The following is a 24,668-nucleotide window of genomic DNA, read 5'->3' as shown; positions in this document are numbered from 1 at the left end:
TGGGCCTTATTCTATGACGAAGGCTTTGCCTGCAATACTTGAAGATTACATGAGAAACGTTAAGTATTTGCTTGAGCATTTGAAAGATAAACTCAAGAACACTGATGAGAAGGTGAATGTCTTGCTACTTTTTGTTTGTCTATTATTTGTTATTTTATTAGGAATACTTGTCCAAAGACAAGTACATGGAAGAAACATTATGTTGTAATGGCTATAATGGACACAATGGCATTATTTTATTGTGAAAATGCTTTCTTTTTGTTGGCATTATTATTGTTCAAATTATGGGCAATGGATGCACTTGTTTGAGGATCCTTCAAGAGTAAATTTTGGGCGAAGTTCAAAAAGAAATTTTCCCATGTTACTGCCATTTTCACAAATTTGTGGTCTAATCATGAAATGGCATTTTCACAAAAAGATAATGCCATAACCTAAACATTTCTATCATTTGCACATCCAAACTTTTTCTTCTATAAAGGACCCATCTGACCTATGTGCACCCCATCATCGCAACTGCATTGCAATCAAGTGCTTAAAATCGAACAACCGCCTTTAGATTTGTGAAACTCGTTCGCGTTCGAATCTGCATCACTCATTTCGGCAGATCTGTCATTCTTCAATACAAAATATGTCAGTAGCATTTTCTTCTCTTCTAACCAAATTTTCCTTCCTCAATATGTCCAACAAAGACATTGACCAAAATCAATTGGAACTTTGGAACATAAGAGGAATTCTATTCCTGTGTAGTTTGTAACACTAAATAACATCATTCACCCCTGAAAAAATAATCGGGGGGAGAACCAGAACTGACATGATTAGCCGGAAAGTTTTATTGCAGCAAACTCTCGGTCTGCGATTGTCAACTTTGCTCAAAAGAGGAAAACTATTTCGTAATACAAAAGACCTGGGACAGGATTGCATCCCAAAATTATTGCACAAAAAGAATAAAAACATAAATGTAAGAATAAAAAAGAATTGTGCTTAAAAGGACTGAGCCGCTCGACAACATCGTGCTCATACACTTTAAATAACAACTCTCTGCAAGGCACAACAGCCCCAAGTTCGATGCGATCATACATTGTGGAGACTAAGAATGGCAGTAATTGTTATTTTATCACAGATCCGCACTTCTGCAGGGAAAATAAACAATTGCTCTTCAGCAAGCTGTACCGGTGAGAGGGAGAAATAGTTGCGGGGCTGGACACTGCCGGGGATTTGAGAGTGTCCCATTAGATGACAAAGCCATCAAAGTTCAGAAACTATCCATAAAAAAGAACACCATTGTAACAGTGGACAGGAAGGCTTCCAACAAAATTGGCAGCTTTCTGAAAATGGTGATTTCCTGAAGCTAATGAAGAAATACCTACCAATTGTCCAGAGATTTCACGAAGTGCTTCTGCCCAACGAGATGTTGAATCTGCCATCATACTGACATTGTAGCTCATATTTTTGAAGTACTCAGCTATTGTAATGCCTAGCAATCCATACAAATAAAAGTCAAGAATCATTCAAATGTAGTCTTCAGCAAGAACTTGAATTAGTCTTAAGAATCGACAAGAAAAGAAATGACAAAAAAAGGAAACAATCATGCGTACAAAACAGGATACATTTTTCTTTATGGAGACCATGTTAAGTTTGTCCTCCATAATTGAAAAATGACATCTTAACAAACTACAAGCAATGAACAATCTCCAAATATTCAGATTAACTATCAGTTCTAAACTTTGGGTGCAAAGCATAGCCAGCCTATTTCGAAAACTTTACTTCTGCAGTAACCAAATCAAGCTAACCTTGAAAGCTAATAAACACAATTACCTGTATATATTGATGCCTCACGAGCAGCCACATGCATAATAGAAGTGTTTGCCACAAGACTTGTACGCTTCATAACTGACTCTTCCTGACCATCAGGTAATGTCATTGTCAACTGTGGAAAATCCATAAGGACCTGCATCATGAGACTTTTACAAACTCGCGATCTTTCACTCGCTAACAAAAATACTTCTTTTATTTGATGGGACGATATGCACCTCAGCCATTTCATTTCCACGTTCCCCACAGCCAACATAAACTACAGCTTCAGAGTTAGAGTACTGCAAATGAGTCAAAACTATAAAAAGTCAATAAGTAATAGCATCAGCAATACAATGAAACTACAGATACAATTTCAGTGAAGATCACCTTGGAAAGAGTGACTGAAAACAGTTTTTCCACAACCAAATGCCCCGGGAATAGCACAGTTCCCCCAAAGAATGGAAGGGAAAAGTGCATGAAGTACACGCTGTCATGTGACGAAAATGTCGTGAATGAAAATATTCCAGAGGAAAAAAGACATCACGATCTGAAATTAAACTTTCAACCTGTTACCTAACTAGTAAGCAAATAGGTATCTGTAGCAAGCCTTGATGCAACTGGCCTTGCTGTACGTACATGCCAAGTCTGAAAAAGACCAAATACCAAAATTTCTCAGAAGGTTTTAAGATTTACAAACTTGTACTTTTAGTTGCTTTCTCACACCTTGGAACTCCAGCTCCAGAACAGTGTCCTACAGTTACATATAAATTAATAAAAGTAGATCCACAGCTGCATACTGTCCAACGATAATGAAGATGGAGATTCCATGTCCAAAGAGAAGTCTCTCTTCAATCAGCCATGGAATTGTTTCAAACATTCACAGTTAATAGCAAGGACGAATTATCCAAATGTCTACAACGAAGTGAAGTCCGTTCACAGAAAGGAAAATATCACAATAATTGTTAAAATATGTCTCGAGTTTGAGCCCTATAGACGAGTTCGATAAACGAAATCCGATTCGAGATTAATTATTATTTGTGGAGGTCTTAATATTCCGAAGTTTGGATTTCCTATGCAAGTTCGGAATCATGCATGCAGTATTTGGCAATTTTTGTTTACTAGTTGTAGACGATTTTATTTCCAGTTTGGAGTCCAAAGGATGTTGGACTCTGACTATAAAAGAAAGCAAATCGTGGACTTGTGTCAGATAAAGGAAATAAAATCCTACTTGAAGTCTGCCAAAGAAAGACAAAATAGGAAAGTCCAAACTTGGACTTGTTGACGGAATTTTATGGAATATCTCTTCCACGTTGAAGTCGGCCACTTTAATTTTCCTTGGGATATATAAGGGCTGGTCTTTTGCCGCAGGATTGGCATGCAATTGTTAATGAATACGTGAAGTTATTCTTGAAGCGCCGCTGGTGTGTGAGTGCTTGGCGGTGGGCAATCTTTGTGGTTTTGTTCGTGGAATTACACTAAGAGTTCAAGTGTTCGTAGCGATTAAATCTTGCGATAAGATTTGTGTATAATTCTTTCGCGAGATTGAGAGATTATTTCGTGAGGAATTGTGGGGCTAAACACTGCGTGAGTTGTTGGGTGTAATTGGGGCTTGGGAAACACTTAGAATGTTTGAGTGACTCGAGTGTGGTTGTAATCTCCGTTGTATCGCTTGATCTATAGTGAAATTCCGTGCTGCTCTCTCCGTGGACGTAGGTCACTACGACCGAACCACGTAAATCTGGTATTCGATTTTATTTTCTTGTTCTGTCAAATTTATTGTTTGATCGCTTGGCTTACGCAACAATTAGTATCAGAGCCTGGCTTGGCTGAGTTGAAGCGAATCGATGGCGACAGAATAAGGAAAAATGAGAATCGACAGATTTGATGGGAAAGATTTTGATTTCTGGAAGATGCAGATTGAGGATAATCTATATCAGATGAAACTGCACTTGCCCTTGTCTGGGGAGAAGCCAGAGACGATGAAGCAAGCTGATTGGGAATTGCTGGATAGACGAGCTTTGGGTGTTATTCGGCTGACGTTGGCACGTAATCTTGCGTTTAACATTGTGAATGAGAAGACCACTGCGGGTTTGATGAAACCCCTGTCGGACATGTACGAGAAGCTTCTGCGATCAACAAAGTTTACTTGATGCGACATCTGTTTAATTTGAAGATGAGCGAAGGTGCGTCAGTTGTTGATCATATTAATGAATTCAACGTGATCGTTAGTCAATTGAGTTCAGTTGAGATTGACTTTGAAGATGAGGTACGTGCTTTGATTCTATTATCCTCATTACCTGATAATTGGAATACTACTGTTACTGCTGTTAGTAATTCCTCTAGGTCAACAAGTTTGACGTTTGATGGTGTTCAAGATTTAATTCTGAGTGAAGATATCCGTAGAAAAGAATCTGGCGAACATGTATCTGCTGCTTTAGTAGGTGAAAGAAGAGGGAGAACTAGTACTCGTGTTAGCAGGAGTAGTATGAACTCGAATAGACGAAGTCAGTCTAGGACTGGTGCTGTTGTCTGTTGGAGTTGTGGCAAGAGGGGGCATTTTAGAAGGGATTGCCTTAAGCTGAAAAACGACAACAGTGAGGGAATTAGAGTTGATCTTGCGAATGATGTTGCAGCTATAACTGACAGTAATTCGGATAGTGCTGATTTTGTCTTGTTTGTCACTAATAATTCGTCATTTGGCGGATGGATTATGGATTCTGGTTGTTCTTTTCACGCTACACCAAACAGGAACTGGTTTACTACTTATCAATGCACGGATAGTAGTAAAGTGCAGTTGGGGAACAATTCTGAATGCAATGTTATTGGTGTTGGTGATGTTAGAATCAGAATGCATAATGGTATCGTGAGGACATTGACTGGAGTGAGGTATGTTCCAGAGTTGAAGAAAAATCTGATTTCCTTGAGTGCCCTGGATTCAGCTGGGTGTCGATATTCTTCAGTATGTGGACTTCTGAAAATTGTTCGAGGTGCCTTGGTGATAATGAAAGGAATCAAGCATAGTGGCCTGTATGAGCTTCGAGGTGAGACAGTGGCAGAATTCGCTGCGGAGACGTTGGATGCATCTGTTCGAGAGTCTAAATTGTAGCATATGCGTTTGGGGTACATTAGCGAGAGAAGCCTGAAGGTTCTAAGTGAAAGAAATTTGCTATGTGGTTATGTGGCTAATGAACTGAATGTATGCAGGTGCTGTGATTTAGATCAACAGTGGAAAGTGCAGTTCAGTGCGATTGTTAGAGAAACCACAGAAATTACAGAATTGATTCACTTGGATGTTCGCAGGTTATCGCGGTTTCCTTCGAGGAAGAGTGCTAGATTTATGCTAACAGTTGTTGATGACTACTCGAGGAAGACTTGGGTGTTTGTGCTAAGGCACAAGTTTGATGCTGTTGTCAGGATCAGGCAGTTGAAAGCTTTGATAAAAAAGGAAACTGGTAAAACGATCAAGCAGGTGCGGACTGACAGTAGTATGGAGTTTTGCTCGAAGCTATTAAACGAATTCTGCATGAAGGAAGGCATAGTGAGACACCGCACTAATGCCAATGAACCACAACATGTTGCAAAGTTGATAAGCAAAACATTACTAGAGACGGCCCATAAAATGCTCTGTAGTGCTGGTATGGCTAGGAAATTCCTGGCGGATGCGATTAGTACGGCGAGCTACCTGAAGAATAAATCCCCATCGATTGCGATTGAATGTCGGACTCCCGAAGAAGTGTGGTCAGGTAACGTTGCTGATTATTCTGTTCTTAGAATATTTGGTTGCCCATGTTATGTTCGAGTTAGTGATGGTAACCTCGATGGAAGGGCAATGAAGTGCATGCTCCTAGGTTATGCACAAGGTGAGCGGGGCTATAAGTTGTAGTGCCCGGAATTAAATTCACCTGTTGTCAGCAGAGCAGTTAAATTTGACGAGTCTCCAGTACTTCTGGCTAGGCGTGTTAATAGCAGTGTTTATGCGGATCTGGACGGTGTTCAGCTTGAGGTGGAGTTGCAACCAGAAACTCCTGAGGTAGCGGGTACTAGCGAAATAATCGACACGGATGGTGCTTGTAGCGAGGTGGAGCCTATTGAGCTAACGGTTTCTGTAATTGCTGATATTGACAAGGTGCGTATTCAATCTCCCGATAGATATGGATGCAACGATGGTTTTGCTTTATCTGTGATTGAGGAGGTTGTGTTAGAAAATCCTTATGAAGCAGTTAAAGGTGCATGTAGAGTTGGTGTTCTGATGAGATCCACGGCTATGGGGAAGTTCAAGCGAGGCTTGGACATGGAAGACGTCTGTGGCGGTTGAGCCCATTGGGGCTGTGGGAGAGTAGTAGCGAAATTCGAATTCTATCAAAGCGATTGTGACTTGGCTTAAACGTCGAGTCAAGGTGGAGATTGTTAAAATATGTCTCGAGTTTGAGCCCTATAGACGAGTTCGATAAACGAAATCCGATTCGAGATTAATTATTATTTGTGGAGGTCTTAATATTCTGAAGTTTGGATTTCCTATGCAAGTTCGAAATCATGCATGCAGTATTTGGCAATTTTTGTTTACTAGTTGTAGACGATTTTATTTCCAGTTTGGAGTCCAAAGGATGTTGGACTCTGACTATAAAAGAAAGCAAATTGTGGACTTGTGTCAAATAAAGGAAATAAAATCCTACTTGAAGTCTGCCAAAGAAAGACAAAATAGGAAAGTCCAAACTTGGACTTGTTGACGGAATTTTATGGAATATCTCTTCCACGTTGAAGTCGGCCACTTTAATTTTCCTTGGGATATATAAGGGTTGGTCTTTTGCCGCAGGATTGGCATGCAGTTGTTGATGAATACGTGAAGTTATTCTTGAAGCGCCGCTGGTGTGCGAGTGCTTGGCGGTGGGCAATCTTTGTGGTTTTGTTCGTGGAATTACACTAAGAGTTCATGTCACGCCCCGAACCCATCGAGCTCGTGGCATCCCCCTTTGGTCGAATTAGTACGACGGCTCAGGAAACGCCGCCGACCCAAACTAACACATCAGAGATAAAGCACTAGCGAAAGCCACAAACACCCAGACAATATTTAACTAGGGGTAAAAGGGAGAATATACATCCATTACTGATTCAAACTTATACAGTATCCACCATTTACAATCCACATAATATATATGCACACCGAACTTCTAAACTTTACACCACCGATATCAAAAAGGATCAGTAGTCTAGGTCTATTCGAATTCCAAAAATGGGACACTTCAAAGGTTCACTCTACCCCTAAACTAGCCCCTACGCCCACTGGACGGCGTCCACTCCGATTCAGTCTCCTCGGAATCCAAATCTGAAACCCCCTGATCATCCTGCTCCTCGGAAGACTCCGTATCCGTCTCGATCTCAATCGGGTTGTCCTCAACACGCGACTCTAACAGAACCTCAATTCGCTCCTCCTCTTCAGACTCCTCTTCCGGCTCTTCCTCGGGCTCTTCTTCTTGTTCTTCTTTTGGTTCCTCCTCTAGTTCCTCTTCAGGCTCTTCTTCGGGCTCTTCTTCCTCTGGCGCTGCACCTAGATCCACATCCATCGGATCATACCCCGCCTGCGACTCTTCCGGCTCTGGATCAGGCTCAGCCACTGAAGGTTCGGGTGCTGCAGGTACCGGCTGAAGTCCTGACTGTGCTAGGCTCGTGTCTAGGCTAGTCATCTCGCCATCGGGAGGGGGTATGGCCGACGGATCCCAATCCCCCACTCCGTCAAAAGGGACATCGAACCCACGGACAGGGCCGAACTCATCCATCCCGTCCCGAAAACTCCAAGCTGTGAAGGTGAGGGCCTGCCAAAGGGGTTGTCCTATATCTACCCAGACTACTGTAGTATGCTTAATCCAAGCCATATCGTCGCCTACAGGATACTCTACAGCTGCATGGTCAGTGTGCATCGGTATACCAAAACGCTCAGGCGGTGGCGGTGGAAGATTCATGGTTCAGGCCGGGGTTCTGAAATTGTTTGGTTAAACAACCATGAGACACGTCTCAGCAAGTAAACACCATAAACCCCACCTAGGCTAACACGTATCTCCAGACAAGTCAAACACACTAACACTCAGCAACCACATAACAGGCATACAATTGCACTTACCTGGGCTTTTAATGCGTACAATCTGCACGTTAGCCACGATAACACAAATTCCAATCACATACATATTCCAATTTAATTTCCATGCCCTCAGACAAAGTCGAACATATGTCATTTTCAAGCTCGGCATTTCACACACACTCGTTCATGCACTATCACATCATTTTAATTCGACTTGCCAGCGACCCGCGTTACAGTAGTTGCCTCGAGTCCACTTTCAATTCACGGTCCACACACGACTATCTCAATTTCACAACACTTCTTAGCCCGCGTTACAGTACACGCCTCAGGCTCAACATCCTCCACCTACGGCACAACCTGCGTTAAAGTACACACCTCAGGTTGGCGGTCTTCCGGCAATACCGAGCATCGTTCCGCGTTAAAGTACACGCCTTAGGATGGCACAATTCCCGGCGTTACAATACACGCCTTGAGGACTTTCGTGACCACACGCACGACATTTCACACAATTTTCTCATTCATTCACTCGCTCGAACCTCATACGAACATGCCAAATTATCAACCGATCCAATTCAGCCCGTGCTCGCATCGAATCCCACACATTTCACATGCTCATTTAACACATAAACATGGCCAATTTCCAGCCAATTCAATTCAGCCCATACACGCACATAATGGGGCCACATCTCAATCAATTACTCCACAATTCAATGAGCACGCAAGGTCGCTATTGGACCCACAATCACAGCTACTTGTACGAGCATAAATTCAACATTTCAATGTCCATTTTCAGTCATAACAATCATCACAAACCAGCCACGACACCACACATCAAACCGACACATTTAGTCACCAAATCGGACCGTTTGCTCATCATTTCACGTCACGATTTCCAGCACTCAATTCAACATCAAATCAGCCTCGAAACATCACAAATTCATCCACAATTAAGCCAATTTCAGTCCCCAATTCAGTCCACACAAAACAGCCCTTAACAGCCAAGAATTAGTCCAAAACAGCCCTTAATTAACCCGATTCAGCCCATAATCAAGTCCGTCGATACCCGATATCCTAAGTAGAGTTTAGGATGCCACTTACTTGTAATCCTAGTCTAGCTCGGGCTGAAGGGAGGGGCGGCAAGCCGGCGGCCACTCGGCGGCGGACAGCGACGGCGGCGGCTGCACGGCGAGCAGCGGTGGTTGGACGGTCTGCTGGCTTTCCGCGGCTGGACAGAACCGAATGAGGATGGTGGTGGTGGTTTTGGTGAGAGAAAAACGGGGGAGAGAGAGGCAGTGAGGCGATGGTGGCGATGGTGAGGCCGCGGCTTCACGGGCGGACGGCGGCGGTCTGGCTCGACGGGGAAGCGGCGGCGACGGCTGGCTGGGCCGGCTGGCCACGGTCACGGTGGGGTGGGGGAGGCTCGGCCGAGAGGGAGAGTGAAGGAGAGAAATGGTTGCCGAGAGAGAGGAGAGAGAGAGAATGAGAGGGAGAAAGAGAAAATGAGATTAAATATCAATGACACCAATAATTAGTGTCTACCCCTATGCCAAATGACCATCCTACCCCCTCTCTATTTCCAAATCAACGGCCATTATTCAATCTTATCCTAAGATCGACGGCCAAGATTAATCCTTACCAAAAATATCCAAGGGCAAAATTAGAATTTCACAAAATTTCCAAGGGCAAAATTGTCCAAATTTTTTTATCTCTAATGTAGGTGTGAAATGACCAAAATGCCCCTCTCACATTATACTTGGCCTTAACAAAGTCCCAAGGGTAAAACGGTCATTTTCCATTTCTCGCCAAAATTCGAATTTTCTAAAGGATCCGGACAAATCTGAGGCTAACCGAGCTAATAACAACATCGTCCAATTATCCTGTCGTGACCCTCATAATTTCCAATGCCCAAACTTGGTCTCTAATTAATGATTAAATTTAATTTACGTAACTTGAGCGTATCTCGAACTAACGGGTAGCTTTTGGGGAAATTCGCACATTCGACCCGTGGCCAATACTGAATCAAGCCACGTTTAAGTTCACTCGGATCGTGACGACCTCGGTGGTCACTTAATCGCGAGGATCGATCGCTAGTTCCGACGGGCACGATCGTTTGGTATAGGTTTGGGATCATTCGTCAATTCATCTCGTGGTCAAGCGGAATCACCCGCGATCCACTAATATGACAACGGCGAATTGATCCCTAACTATCCTTGGATCGGCCTACATTGGCTCAAAATGTCACCTCGACAATTTTCATAGTCGAAAGTCGGTTCACGATCAAGTTTCTTTGGTCGCGCGAATTTAAATCCCTAATTAGCCATTCCCTATTGGTTAGTATCCCAGGAGTGATCAGTTTCGGGCGAGATCTAACTACAAGCACGTTCATAAAATCATCCATTTCATAAATCCCAAGTGGGTCAGATTTCATAATGTCACAGTTCAAGTGTTCGTAGTGATTAAATCTTGCGATAAGATTTGTGTATAATTCTTTCGCGAGATTGAGAAATTATTTCGTGATGAATTGTGGGGCTAAACACTGCGTGAGATATTGGGTGTAATTGGGGCTTGGGAAACACTTAGAGTGTTTGAGTGACTCGAGTGTGGTTTAATCTCCATTGTATTGCTTGATCTATAGTGAAATTCTGTGCTGCTCTCCCCGTGGACATAGGTCACTACGACCAAACCATGTAAATCTGGTGGTCGATTTAATTTCTTGTTCTGTCAAATTTATTATTCGATCGCTTGGCTTCCGCAACAATAATAGCTCCAGTAACATTAATAATTTAGATGACCCCTATTACCAACCTGAGGGTAACTGCTTCAAATTTCAAGGTCAAGCTCTTTTACCTCTTCTTGACGAGAAGTGGCGGGAATCGAGGTCGAGCTCATCCATAGCGAGCTATAAATTCAAGCCTGTACAGAAAAGAGATAGAGAGAATTCCTCCTCCTCCTCCTCCTTGAGATAGACAAAATTATGTGTTACTTCGGCCAATTGATATGTGTTCCTTCATAATCGTTCAACTCATTGACCCTAGCATGCTGAAAAGAGTTTGATGACTCCTGCAAAAATGAATAACCAATTTATTTACATTTTACTAAACAAATGCCAAAATAAATGTCTCAAATAATCCCATGAGTAAAAAAAGTAAGTTGTACATGACTCAAAATGGTTCCATGAGATCTATTATGATAATCCAATATCTATGCAGAAGAAACCATTAACAATAAATATTACAATGGTAACAATAAGATGAAATAACACTAAGATCTAAAATGATTTCATAATAAGCACCTGACTAGTGAATGGGGAAATTCTATTCATAATCCTTGGCGGCATTGTGTATGGTGATTGCATCTACATATAATAAATTTGTCACTACTAATTTGTTTTCCAAGATTATTCTCATTCATGTATATGATAAGTTCAGCTATTAAATACCTAACTGGGTGTCGCGCCGCGCTTTTGGCACGCTGAGGAGGTACTTCCATTTGTCGCGAATGGGGAAACTGTCCTCGAATGGGCTACTAAGGTCCGATACGAATATTTCGCCCAAAAGTCCCACAGACATCCCATCACTAGGCAAACGGGAGTCTCTCCCAGACCATACCTCACGTGACAGTGGGTTGTAATTTTTATCTTTCTACTCAATCTAAGTTTTCGATTTGGAGCCGCCACTAGTCATTATTGATAGGTTGACTACAAACCTAATTGAGGTATGAGAGAAATACCATGATTCTACGAGTCAGAGATTCTAAGTAAGGGGATTTGGTTACATTAATAATCCCAAATTGAGATTACTAATGCTCTTTCGGTACCTAACGATACAATGTGTTCTAACGTGTCACACGAGTTTCCAAAGCCTATCCACTAACTCTAACTGTCCTAATCAAAGAAGCAATCAATTAATCACTAAGAAAAACGTGCAATCAATTTCAATCAACCAAAGCAATCCTAAATTGTCTCTAAAAGGAAAATCAGTCCAAAACATCCAAACCCTAGTAAAGCCCGAAAGGCTTATTTATTCAATGGATTATGTAGTTTTAGGATTTTTTTTTAGGGGTTGAGACCCCTTTTAATCCCTAAATTAAGGAGTTCCTAAAAATGCCACTTGGGTACTTCAAAAAATTCTAATTTCATTTAAAATGGGTGGCCACAGGGTTTCTAAGCCATTTTGTGAATTTTTGAATTTTTTGAATTTTTTTTTAAATTTCCAAAAATTTTGAGATTTTGAAGATTTTTTTATGGATTATGGGATTTTCTAAATTTTTATGGAATTTTCTGAATTTTTTTCATTGTTTTTTGGGTTTTCTGTATTTTTTTAGAATTTTATGAAATTTTCAGAAATTTTTTGAATTTTTGAGAATTTTCTTTGAATTTCCCAAATTTCTGAAAATTTTGGATTTTCTAAAAGAAAATTTACGATTTTTGAATTTTTTTAAAAATTTGTCTGATTTTTCTATTTTTATGATTTTTATGATTTTTTTTATTTCTTTAGAATTTTTTGTTATTTATTTTTTTTAAAAAATTCCGCCAATGTGATTGAACCGGGCTATCCGATTCAGATTGCTCCGTCCAAACCGAACCGGCCTGCACCGGCATCGGCCATCACCACAGCGGGCACAGCGCCGAAACGGCGCCGTTTGGCCTCATGCTCATTACAGCATTTCGCCGAGCAGGTGGTGGGCACAAACCAGGTTAGAAGGTTCTCAAGGCTGCCGGTTTGAGCTCGCCGCCAACGATCTTCCGGTGAGTTTTTTGCCATTGTTTTCGGTTCTGAGAATTGTCCTGATCATCCACTGTCAATCTAGCCTAATCATTACGCCGCCAAACTACTATTGGCCAGCAAAAAATCGATTCAAAAACCCTAACTCGCAAACTTATCTAAAATAAACTGTTCTAATCCTTAGATCATCATATAGAACGCCCTAATCATCTAAATTGATTCAAACAACAATCAAAGCAAAGAATGAGGTCAAAAATCATTGACTTGGATGGCCTAAGCCACTGTAGGCACTCCGGTGAGGTGGTTTAATGGGTGACTGACTCAATTCATACAGGTTTAAGCATTCAAAATGCAATCAAACAATGAAAAAACATGATTGGAACATGTTTAAGTATCTATAATTGCAAAATCACAAAAAAACACGCATGATTGAGCTCGATTGAACTCAAACACCTATTCTGAAATTTTACTGAACTGTGAGCATGATCGGACTTTACCTATTTCGATGGAGATCAAGTCTAAAGTTTCGGTGCAAACGATGACTGTAGGGTGATTCTTTGACACTTTCTCTTGAAACTGATGAGCTTCTTCACTCCGAGAAAGCTCTGGATTGATCAGCCGAGGCACCGTTTCAGGCCTTCCCGGTAAGCTTTGTTGTAAGTTCGCCGGTGAGGAAACTCAACAGTAGGACCAATTTGCCGGCGCTTTTCCGATCGGAAAAGCACCGATCGCTCTACTTTAGGAGTCTCTACTCACGCTTGCGTTCGATCTCTCTCTTTCTCGCACTAGTTCTCTCTCTCTTTTCTCTTTGGAATTTCGTCGAATAGCTCCCCCTCACCGGTTAAAATAAGACTAATGATTTGGGTATGATTTTCCCCAATTTTGGGTATGATTTTCTCACACTGGTTCAATTTGGGTATGATTTTCCCCAATTTTGGGAAAAACATATTCCCAATTGAAATTTTCCAAAATTGAAGCTGTAGTGACAAAATTGGATTTAAAATAAGGCTAATGACTATTTTTATGGAATTTTTGAATTCCATTTGGTATTTTTCTTGATTTTCCACTCATTTTAGCCAAAAAGAAAATAAGGAAAAATTCTAAAAATTTTATTTTTGGTTTAGAAATAGGTTCCTAAGCATGGTGAAGGTTCTTAATTCTAATTTTGTGATTTTTAAGAAAATTTGAAAAATAAACCAAAAATCAAATGTCAACAGCTGCCCCTCTTTGAGATTGAGCTCGTCAGAGGTTGATCTCAAAAACAAGGTGACACCTGAGTTTTAATTGATTCTACTGACAAAACAAATGAAGATTTCACAACAATTGATTAAGGATCTTACTTTAAAGTTCCTAACCCGATCCAATTTTTCTCCTTTGGTGTATTTGAGAAGTTTTTAGTGACTGAAGGAAAGAAAAACTTACCTGTTTGTGAGAACTCATTCACGAATTATCTCAAAATGTGAATTGATGATGGTAATGATTGTGATGAATTGAATTTTAATCTTGTGGTTTTAAGGATGACCTACTAACCTTTGTGGTTTAAGGATAAACCCACCAACCTGTGGTTTAAGGATACACTCACAAACCTTTGTGGTTTAAGGATAAACCTACCAACCTTGTCGTTTAAGGATACACTGTGACATTCTGAATTTCGATCAATTTTCAGGATTTATGAAATGAATATTTTGTCAATGCGCTTTCAGCAAATCTCGTTCGAAATTGATCACTCTCGAGTAGACTAACCGTTAGGGAATGGCTAGCTAGGAATCAAGTACGTGGACCTAAGAACTTGGCCATGGATTGACACTTCGACCATAAGGATTGGCGAGGGAATATTTTGGGCCATTAAAGGCCGATCCAAGGATGGTTACGGAACGATTCACAAATGTTGTGCAATTGGATCGCGGGTGATTCCGCTTGGCCATTGTATGAATTTCGAACGATCCTAAACCTAATCCGAACGATCGCGTCATTCGGAACTAGTGATTGACCCTCGCAATTACATGACAACCGAGGTCGCCATGGCTCGAGTAAACTTAGATGTGGCTCGATATCGAATCGGCCACGAGTCAATACGCGTAATTCCTAAAAGCCGTCCGTTAGTTCGAGATACGCTAAAGTCGCATTCGATTGAATTTGGCCATTAATTAGAATTCGAATTGGGCGTCGAAGTTTCAAGATTTCCACGACTAATTTGTCGGACGTCGTCTCATTAAACGTGGCTAATCGTCGGTTTGATCGGAAATGCGGAAAAAGGAAAATTTGGCAAAATATTTTATGGACAAATTATTTTTGTGGAGATAATGTTGAAGCCCTCCTCTCTTCTCTCTCTTCTCTCTCTCTCCTCTCCTTCTTTCCCGCTGACCCCCCACGCTGCCCCCACTTGTTGACTGCTTTTCCGCTGGCTTCCTCCTCTTTCCCCGTTGCTCCCCCACGTTGCTGCTGACACCCCCCATGCTACTTCTGTTTTGTTGTTGCTGCTTCTGCCTTACTTCTGCTGCTGACTTCCTCTGCTTTTCCCCCATGCTGCTGCTGTTGCTGACTTTCCATGATGGACTCCTCCACGTTGCTGACTTCTGCCCATTCCTCCCCACGATGACCCCACGTTACCTCTGCTTGGATGACTCCTCAAGCTGTCCTCACGTGCTGCTTCTTCCTCAGTATTGCTGCTGCTGACTTCTCTTTCCTTTTCTTCTTCTTTCTCTTCTTTCTTTTCTTTTCCGCTGCTGCTTCTGCTCCACCGCTTCACTGCTTCTGCTTCTTCTTGCTTCGGCTGCTTCTCGCCCTCCATTCCAGCTCGACCAGCACCACCGTTTAGCCCCCATCTCCGCCCGACTCCACCGTGAGCCGCCGCTTGTCCGCTAAGGCTGCTGCTGCTGCTCCGGCGTCGCTGCTGCTGCTTTGCCATGACTGAGCTGCTCCTTTTGCTCGGTTTTTCTTGCTTAGGTTCCTAGTAAGTACTCGCTAAGCCTTGGTTAGGATAATGGGTTACTAATGGACATATTTAGGGGTGGATTAGAGGCTGTGGATAGTTGGTTTAGGAGTTGATTGAGCTTGGCTTGCTTAATGATTCTTGATTTGGTTGATTTTCGAATTCGCTACTGCACTGCCTCTGTATTTTGTTATTTTTTTAGAGACTTGTGTGGGCCGAATTTGAGGAAGTGTTCTTCATGAAAGTCGCTCATATCATCTTGTAGTATAACATATATTAAATATGGAATTTTTAGAGATCATTTGAGGTCATTCGGGAGTCCATTTTCGGACCGTGTTTAGTCTGCCGGATTTACTGTTCATCCGACCTTCTGGTCTTTCCAATTTTCTATAAATTTTTCCAAACCTCTTTTCAACAAACTTTCTTCACAAAATTTTTTAAGAACATCTGTGTCTATGACATATAAAAATTTCAGAGCTTTTCAATGTGATTTGGGTACTGAATGAGTTGTATTTTGATGGTGTGAGGGGCTGTCCAAGGGAATCGGGTTCTGTCCAGCTTTGAGTGTCAAAACGAGGCATTTACAGTCAGAAATGGATTTGTGTGCTTCATAAAAAATGTTTACGAAGATGTTTTGATTTCATAATTTTTGGAGTTGATTTACTATTTATTTCAAATGGATTTCGGTCACTGCGCAACTGCCCGATTTGGACCCGGTTTTGTACATTCTTGGTTTTTCTCTCTCTCGAGAATTATTCGGTGTTATCGTGGCGTTTTGACGGATTTGGCTGACATTGGGCTAATTTACAAAGATAAGAATTGGTAATGATTGTTGAGGTGTATGCATGGTCACGACACATTCTGTCTAGGCAGGAGTTCTAGACGATGCCCGGTGGGAGTTCGGATGCCGTCTGGTACCTGGGGTTGTCGGGGGTGTTCGATCCCAGACGATGCCGATCACAGTGGAGGCCGGATCGATGCTCCTAAGTGGAATGACGTTGGGTACCCGGCTTGTCGGGGGGTGTTCGATCCCCAACGTTGCCGTCGCCGACGTAGCGAGACGATGCCTGGTTACGCCAGAAGACCAGCAGTAGTTCGGTGGCCCGAGGGGTCGTTAATAATCTGGACTTAATGAGTGCGATTTGCATTGGGGAATGCTTTGCCTGAGTTAATTGATGAGCACGTCTAGATTATTAACCGTGTTATGCATGATTATGCCTTGAATTACGTTGTATAAGCTTGATGAGCAATTGGCCATGTTATGGCGAGATTCTAATGTGCAGGGATTGCGTATGTGCCGAGGTAAGGTAAGGGTGCCTGTGATTGTTATGACATGTTGGATGTCGGTATTGCATGATTAGGATTGTTCGGAGGTACGCGTTAGCCTAAGCGAGGCTTAGGTAATTACTTATTGAGATTTATCTCATCTCCCGTTGTTAAACATTTTCAGGCTTGGAATGACGAGTAGTCGTCATGTGCGGTTCGGAGTTCTGGGGTGATGTTGGGCATTGGATGTATCATCCTTTTGGATGCCCCGTTGTAGAGGAGTTTAAGTTAACCTCCTTTTGTATCCGTGGCCTCGTTAGGAAGTGGCTTCGTGTGAGGCTTGTAATTGTGTAAACCTCCTTGAGTTATCTTTATGAGCTTATAATGACTTGCTGGTTTTTGTGGGAAGTGTTTTCCTTATTACCCCGTTTATTTGAATGTTGTATGGAGTGTTCGTATTCGCTTCCGCATGCGTTTAATCGCTAGTGTTTCGATTGGGTCGGCGACAAATCCTGGGATGTCGCATACTTGATGACCTCGGAGGGATGTTGCGTGCTCGATGGGGTTCGGGGCATGACATACACCCACGAACCTCTGTGGTTTAAGGATAAACCCACCAACGCTGTGGTTTAAGGATACACCCATGAACCTTTGTGGTTTAAGGATAAACCCACCAACCCTGTGGTTTAAGGATAAACCCACCAACCTTTAAGGATAAACCTACTATCCTTTGTGGTTTAAGGATAAACCCACCAACCCTATGGTTTAAGGATACACCCACGAACCTTTGTGGTTTAAGGATAAGCCCACCAACCCTGAGGTTTAAAGATACACCCACGAACCTTTGTGGTTTAAGGAAAAACCCACGAATCTTTGTGGTTTAAGGATAAACCCACCAACCCTACGAAATAGTCTTCTAAGGCTACGGACTGTGATCACTTGCAGGAATCCCGAGGCTACTAATCCGCGATCACTTGCAGAAGGACTATAAAAGGCCATGCTATGGGCCAAAAAGTCATCCAAGGCTGCAGGCTGCGATCACTTGCGGAAGGTGATAGCTCCGAGGCTACAAACTTGCGTACACTTGAAAAGACTATTAAAATCACCATATTCAAAGCTACAAGACGCGATCACTTGTAGAGGGTAATAACTCCGAGGCTACGACTTGTAATTTGCTTTGGAATACCTATTTGAAATTGCGGTTTAAGGATAATCCCGCAAAACCTTTGTAAAGCCAGGGTTTAAGGAAAGACCCGAAACCGTTTTGAAAATTAGGGTTTAAGGAAAGACCCTAAAACCGTTTTGAAAATTAGGGTTTGAGGGAAGACCCTACAACCGTTTTGAAAATTAACGTTTAAGGAAAGACCCTAAAACCTTTTTTGAAAATTAGGGTTTAAGGAAAGACCCTAAAACCATTTCGAAAATTAGGGTAATTTTGATATTCAAAAACATGCATTCTTTGTGTTAATAATGCATTTTGACAATCAAATTTCCTCTGAAGGGAAGTATTTGAGCAAATTGCTTGAAATCTTTCAAGAAATGCTTGAAATGATCAATTGGAATACCTTCATTAGAAAGAATTTATCTCAATCTATGAATTTGGTTTATCTCTTTTATTTGTCGATAAGGGAATCATCTTGTACTTCTCAATTTATCTCTCATAACTAATCCTCGGGTATTCAGAGATATTCGCAATGTATACAATCTGATTGATCTGACAAGGTCTTTTTGAAGGATCGTAATGTAGGCTTGGTTAATGTCTATTCAAAGGATAGGCATTTTAAGGCCAAGAAAGAATTTTATTGTCTTTTGATTCACTTCGGTCTACAAGTTAAGAACCTCAAGAATAAGACAAGACAAGATTGCACACACTTCTTTAAGTGATGGCTTTTGTTATGAATTCACGTTTTCACTCTCAACATCCCAATCTGAAAAGAATTTTTTGGGGAGAGATTGTAATGTTGGTATTGGGTAGGCTCAAAATACTCATTTGTTTTTTAATTCGGGGTTTTTATGAAATTGATGATCTTCTTAGCATCACCACCCCTTTTCTTGTGTCCACAGGAGATCTTTTCTTTTCATGACTACAAGAGTCCTCTAAATGCTCATCATGGTCTTTCCCTTTTCAACTTCTAGCTTGTTGTGATCTTTAATCTTTCACAACTTTTTGCTTTTCTTTTATCATGACTTTTGCCATTCTTCTTTTGAATGCTTTTCTTCTCTTTTCTTTTCACTCTCTTTTGCTGGGCATTGGCCTTGCTTTTACCAGGCACACTGCTTTTTCATGCCCTTAGCTTTCTTGCACTTGTACTTCTAATTCTTTTGGCTTTTGACTCTTTGAGTTGTAAGGACTCTCTATCATGTCTTTTCATTTCTATCAATCTGAGGTGGATCACATGCTTTGCCCCAATGTGAGGAGATGATCACCAATTTGGGTTTAGAAATGAATGTTCAAGCTCAATTGGGCTTTTCAAAGGATAATGTGTTTGGGTTATGGAAATGAAATGCTCTTCTTCCTCTTGAGATGTTGTGAGCTTCCACATAGCTTCATTTAAAATTATCACAGAAAGATTGATGCAAATGTATGCAATTAAATCTTTCTTGATCCTTTTCTTCATAAATGTCAACCACGAAACTCCTGATTTGCCCCAATATGGGGTGGTTCTTAATGGGTTCGTTTTGAAAGATTTCTCCATTGTACAGGCTTAAATTTGGCTTGCAAAAGGTAGCCATGTGTTTGGGATAATAAAATGATTACCTTTCATCATTTCAATTCATGTAATCATTGTGAATACCTCCTATCTCCTTTGGATGAGATTTTTTTTTTCACTTTTGACACTCATTTCTTCATTCCACTCGAGTGTATAAAGGGTGTGTTTGGATATGATTTACCTTTCCTCATTTGAAGGTTTTTCCATTTGATTTCATCCAAACATTTTCTCTGAAAACTTTCATGACTTTTGTCAAATCATCATTTTTAAGGAATTCTGATGCACAACGCATGCTCAAAGAATGTATGTTTCAAAACTTTTTTGACTGAAATTCTTTGAGATGAGTTTTGAAAGGATTCATTTTGAATTCATGTTATTTTGCTTGGGGAGATAAACCCAATCTTTTTTTGAAAAACAATTTTTTTGGAAATCTAAATTCATGAGTTAAGAGTACTTACCTGACCTTCTTGCTAGGATCCCTGCAAAAGTTAAAACCCCATGTCAAAATAAGTTCTTGTATTGCTCATTCCAAATTGAAACGATACAACCAACCTCTCAACTGTTCTAGCTTGGGTATTTATGGGAAATCGTCTTCTCAATCTTTTCCACTGATTTGCTTGTTGGGGATTGAACTTTTTTCTATTTTCCTTCCTTTGAACTTCCTGGGGATGATAAAAAGAAAGAACAATACTAAAGAGTAACATTATGAAGAGTAAATTGGAACAATACATTCCTTCACCTTTTACCCACTCTTTTGAGAAATTTAAGATCTTTTGCCATCGTAAACTCCTTTGGGTCGTATTCTGCAAAATGAACAAACATGTTTATGAAATGCATGATATGCATGCTATGCACATATTCTAAAGTGGCCCAAATCATCTTCTGAAATGTTTAATCAAGTTGGTCATTTTATTTCACGAGTAGAATATCTTGACAGCATCTGCATTTACAGGATAAGCCAACTCTGTTCCATCCATATCTACAAGAATCAATGCTCATCCAGGTATAACTTTCTTGACAACATATGGACCTTCATAGTTTGGAGTGAGTTTTCCACGTGGATCGAAATTATTGGGGATGATCTTCTTCACCACCAGATCTTCTATTTTAAAATGCCTTGGTTTAACCTTCCGATTAAAGGATTTAGCAATTCTCTTTTGATAGGCTTGTCCATGATATATAGTCCTCAATCTTTTCTCGTCAATCATGTTAAGTTGTTCACATTTTTGTTTAATCCATTCAGCTTCTGAAAGCTTCAATTGAGATAATATCCTTAATGAAGGAATTTCCACTTCAATAGGCAACACTGCTTCCATTCCATAAACCAAGGAAAATGGAGTTGCCCTAGTTGATGTTTGAATCAAAGTTCGATATGCCATTAAAGCATGTGACAACCTTTTATGCCAATCACGATAGTTCCTAGCTGTCTTTGACAATATCTTCTTGATGTTTTTATTTGCCGCTTCCATTGCTCCATTCATTTGTGGACGATAAGAAGACGAGTTCAAATGTTGAATGTGGAAATGTTCAAGCAAATCATCCACAATCTTGTTATTTAGATTTGAGCCGTTATCGGTAATGATTGCTTCTGGAACTCCATATCTGGCAATGATGTCCCGTTTAATGAATCTTGCGACGTTCTTGGCGATAACATTAGCATATGAGCTTGTTTCGATCCACTTGGTAAAGTAGTCAATTGCAACCAATATAAAGTGATGTCCATTCGAGGCCTTGGGGTTACTCGGACCAATCATATCAATACCCCATATCGAAAATGGCTATGGCTCAGACATTTGATGTAATTCATTTGGCAGTGCATTGATTCTATCTCTATAAACTTGGCATTGATGGCAATATTTGACATGTTGGATACAATCTGTCTCCATTGTCATCCAATAGTATCCCAACCTCATGATCTTCTGGACTAAAAGATGTCCATTCATGTGTGGACCACATTCGCCTTCATAAATTTCTTTCATGATCTGTTCAGCTTCCTTAGCATCAACACACCTTAGTAAGACTGAATCAAATGATCTTTTATAAAGAGTTTGGCCACTAAGAAAGAACTTTATGGCTATTTTCTTGACAAACTTTTTATTAGCGGTTGGCTTCTTTCAGGAAATTCTCCTGTTTGGAGATATCTCTTGATATCATGGAACCATGGTTAGGTATCACACTCCACTTGAATTACCATGCAATGTGCTGGTTGTTCTAAGATTTTGATTTTCAATGGTTTTATATCTAAACCATCTTATGCTTGCAATAAGGACGACAAAGTCGCAAAAGCATCTGCAAAGTGATTCTGAGCTCTTGGAAGAAAATCAAACGTTATTTCCTCAAATTCCTCTATCATTTCTTCCAAGTATCTGTGATAGGGTATCAACTTGGTATCTCGAGTTTGCCACTCACCAGTTGTTTGCAATAGGATAAGCATATTATCTCTGTATACTTGCAATCTCTTCACCTTTATTGAGAGAGCTAACTACAGGCCAAGAATACAAGCTTCATACTCTGTAATGTTATTAGTGCATGGAATGCTAATTTTGCAGATACTGGATAATGTTGACCTTCTAAGGAAATCAGTACTGCCCCGGTCCCTAATCCAGATAAATTGGTTGCATCATCAAAATACATGGTCCATTTATCATTGACAAATGTCAATATACGATTGTCAAATTCATCTACTTTAGAATTGGTATTGCTTTGAGAATTCTCTGCTAGCATATCCGCTATTGCTCGTCCTTTGAGAGATTTCTGTGATGAACTTCTGATATCAAATTCTGATAATAGGACTTGCCACTTTGCTAGTTTTCCAACCAAGGAAGATTTCTTAAGTAAATACTTGATCGGGTTATTTTCAGTTCCTAGTAAGATTTGGTGATGAAGGGTATACTGCCTTAGTCTATGCAACACCCAGATTAATGCAACACATGTCTTTTCAACTGCTGGGTAATTCGTCTCGGATATCGTGAACTTCTTGCTCAGGTAATGAATGGCATGTTCCTTACCATCACTTGGTCTTCTTTGAACAAGCACAGCTTCTAACGATTCATGGTGAATCGTCAAATATAAAATCAGCAGAATCCCAGGGATTGGTGGTACAAGCACTGGCGGATATACCAGATATTCTTTGATCTTGTCAAAAGCTTGTTGACTCTCCGCGTCCCATTTCACTTTGACATTTTTCTTTAACAACTTGAAGAATGGCTTAGCGGTTTCAGAAAGCTGATCGATGAAACGAGCAATATAATTCAATCGTCCTAATAGACTTCTTACTTCTTTCACCATCGAGAGAGTCTTGAGATCATATATCGCCTCGATCTTCGAGGGATTTATTTCGATGCCCCTGCTACTAACTACAAATCCCAGTAGCTTACCAGATTTTGCCCCAAATACACATTTGTTGGGATTTAATCTCAACTTGTACTTTCTAAGTCTGTCAAACAATTTCCAGAGTATTACTACATGATCTTCTCCTTGTATGGATTTGACAATCATGTCATCCACATATACTTCGATTTAATCCCAACTTGTACTTTCTAAGTCTGTCAAACAATTTCCAGAGTATTACTACATGATCTTCTCCTTGTATGGATTTGACAATCGTGTCATCCACATATACTTCGATTTCTTTATACATCATGTCATGGAATAAAGTTACTATTGCTCTTTGATAAGTGGCACCAGCATTCTTTAAATCGAAAGGCATTACTTTGTAGCAGAATGTGCCCTATGGTATAATGAAAAATGTTTTCGCCTTATCCTCTTTTTTCATAAGGATTTGATTATATCCAGAAAAACAGTCTATGAATGAAAATGTTTCAAACCCAGCAGTGCTATCCACTAGAACGTCAATATGTGGTATCGAGAACTCATCTTTGGGATTTGCTTTGTTCAGGTTGTGATAATCAACGCAAACCCATACCTGTCCATCTTTCTTCTATACAAGGACTATATTAGCAACCCATTTTGGATAAGGTACCACTTCGATGAATCCTACCTTAAGCAATTTCATTACTTCTTCTTCTATTTTCTTCGCTAACTCTGGCTTTGTCCGCCAAAGTTTTTGCTTCTTTGGAGAAATGCTCGGATCAATTGGTAGAGCATGTTCAACAATTTTTGGATCAAGACCCGACATGTCAGCATAAGACCATGCGAAAATATCTTGATACTCTTTGAGTAATTCAATAATTCTCTTTGCTTCTGTAGAAGAAATGTCATGCCCCGAACTCTATGAGCGCGCAATATCCTGCTATAGTCGTTATGATGCGATGTCCCAGGACTCGTCGCCGACCCTTTCATTTTATTCTTTCTTTCTTTTTATTACGCATGGGGAAGCTATAACAACATTCACCCAAACAACAACAGTAAACAGGGATAGATAGGAAAACCACTAACAACAGTCACAGCGAAACATCACATTAGTTATTTACTTGATTAACCCCTAAGAACATTTTTACAAGCCCACTTCGAGCATTCCACAAAAGCCTACAAAAAGATACCAGGCTGGGGTTAATCCACTTGCCAACCAGTCAGTCCAAAAAGATGGGTTGTCCTAACCCATCACCAACCCCCATGTGGTCCCGGTGGCAACTCCGGATCAGATACTATGTAATCCGGCTTGGGGTCCGAATCCTCCGAACTCGAATTAGACGGACCGATATCCGGATTGGTCACCTCCCCATCCGGGATATCGAGCTCCATAGGATCCCACAAAACCTCCTCGGTACGGCTTCCTGGGGGTCAATCGAAGCCATGGATCGGGCCAAAAATGTCATCACCCTCTCGAATATACCACACTACATACTCGTGAGCCTGCCAAGTGCCTAGACCTATATCTACCCAAATGGTGGACACTAGCTGCCGATAAGCTCTGTCCAGACTGATACTCCGTATACTCCGTATCTATGTCCAACAGGCCGCCAAAACGTACGGGTAGGTGATTCATGCTCGAGGGTCTGAAATGGTTAAGAAATCAACAATGAGATAAAAATCTCAATAAGTTAACGGCCTAAGCCTCGCTTAGAAGGCCAGCTCGCCTCGGAGTTCCTAGTCAGGCAACCACACATCGAATACAGATTAATCACATGCCAGTTAACAATCACAAGCATCCTTACCTCGCCTTAGTACACGTGTCATGCATGACATCAATCAACAAATATCACAAC

General features: G+C 40.8%; 1 protein-coding gene across 1 annotated transcript; it reads right to left on the bottom strand.

The window, feature by feature from the left end:
* Positions 1-1,229: 1,229 nt before the first annotated feature.
* LOC130138707 (V-type proton ATPase catalytic subunit A-like) lies at positions 1,230-15,499 on the bottom strand. The gene is made up of 6 exons (XM_056313594.1): positions 15,341-15,499; positions 2,518-2,545; positions 2,031-2,110; positions 1,816-1,948; positions 1,368-1,474; positions 1,230-1,259 (listed from the first exon to the last, which is right to left on the bottom strand). Exons 1-6 carry the CDS (start codon positions 15,497-15,499, stop codon positions 1,230-1,232), a joined length of 537 nt encoding a protein of 178 aa, XP_056169569.1.
* Between the last annotated feature and the right edge of the window lie 9,169 nt (positions 15,500-24,668).

Source organism: Syzygium oleosum, unplaced genomic scaffold, assembly GCF_021117445.2.
Source record: "Syzygium oleosum isolate NSW1041296 unplaced genomic scaffold, Sole_v2.1 Sole_v2.08, whole genome shotgun sequence".
NCBI classification, from domain to species: Eukaryota; Viridiplantae; Streptophyta; class Magnoliopsida; order Myrtales; family Myrtaceae; genus Syzygium; species Syzygium oleosum.
The sequence above is the reverse complement of the archived record's forward strand: the minus strand, read 5'-3'. Positions and strand labels throughout refer to the sequence as shown.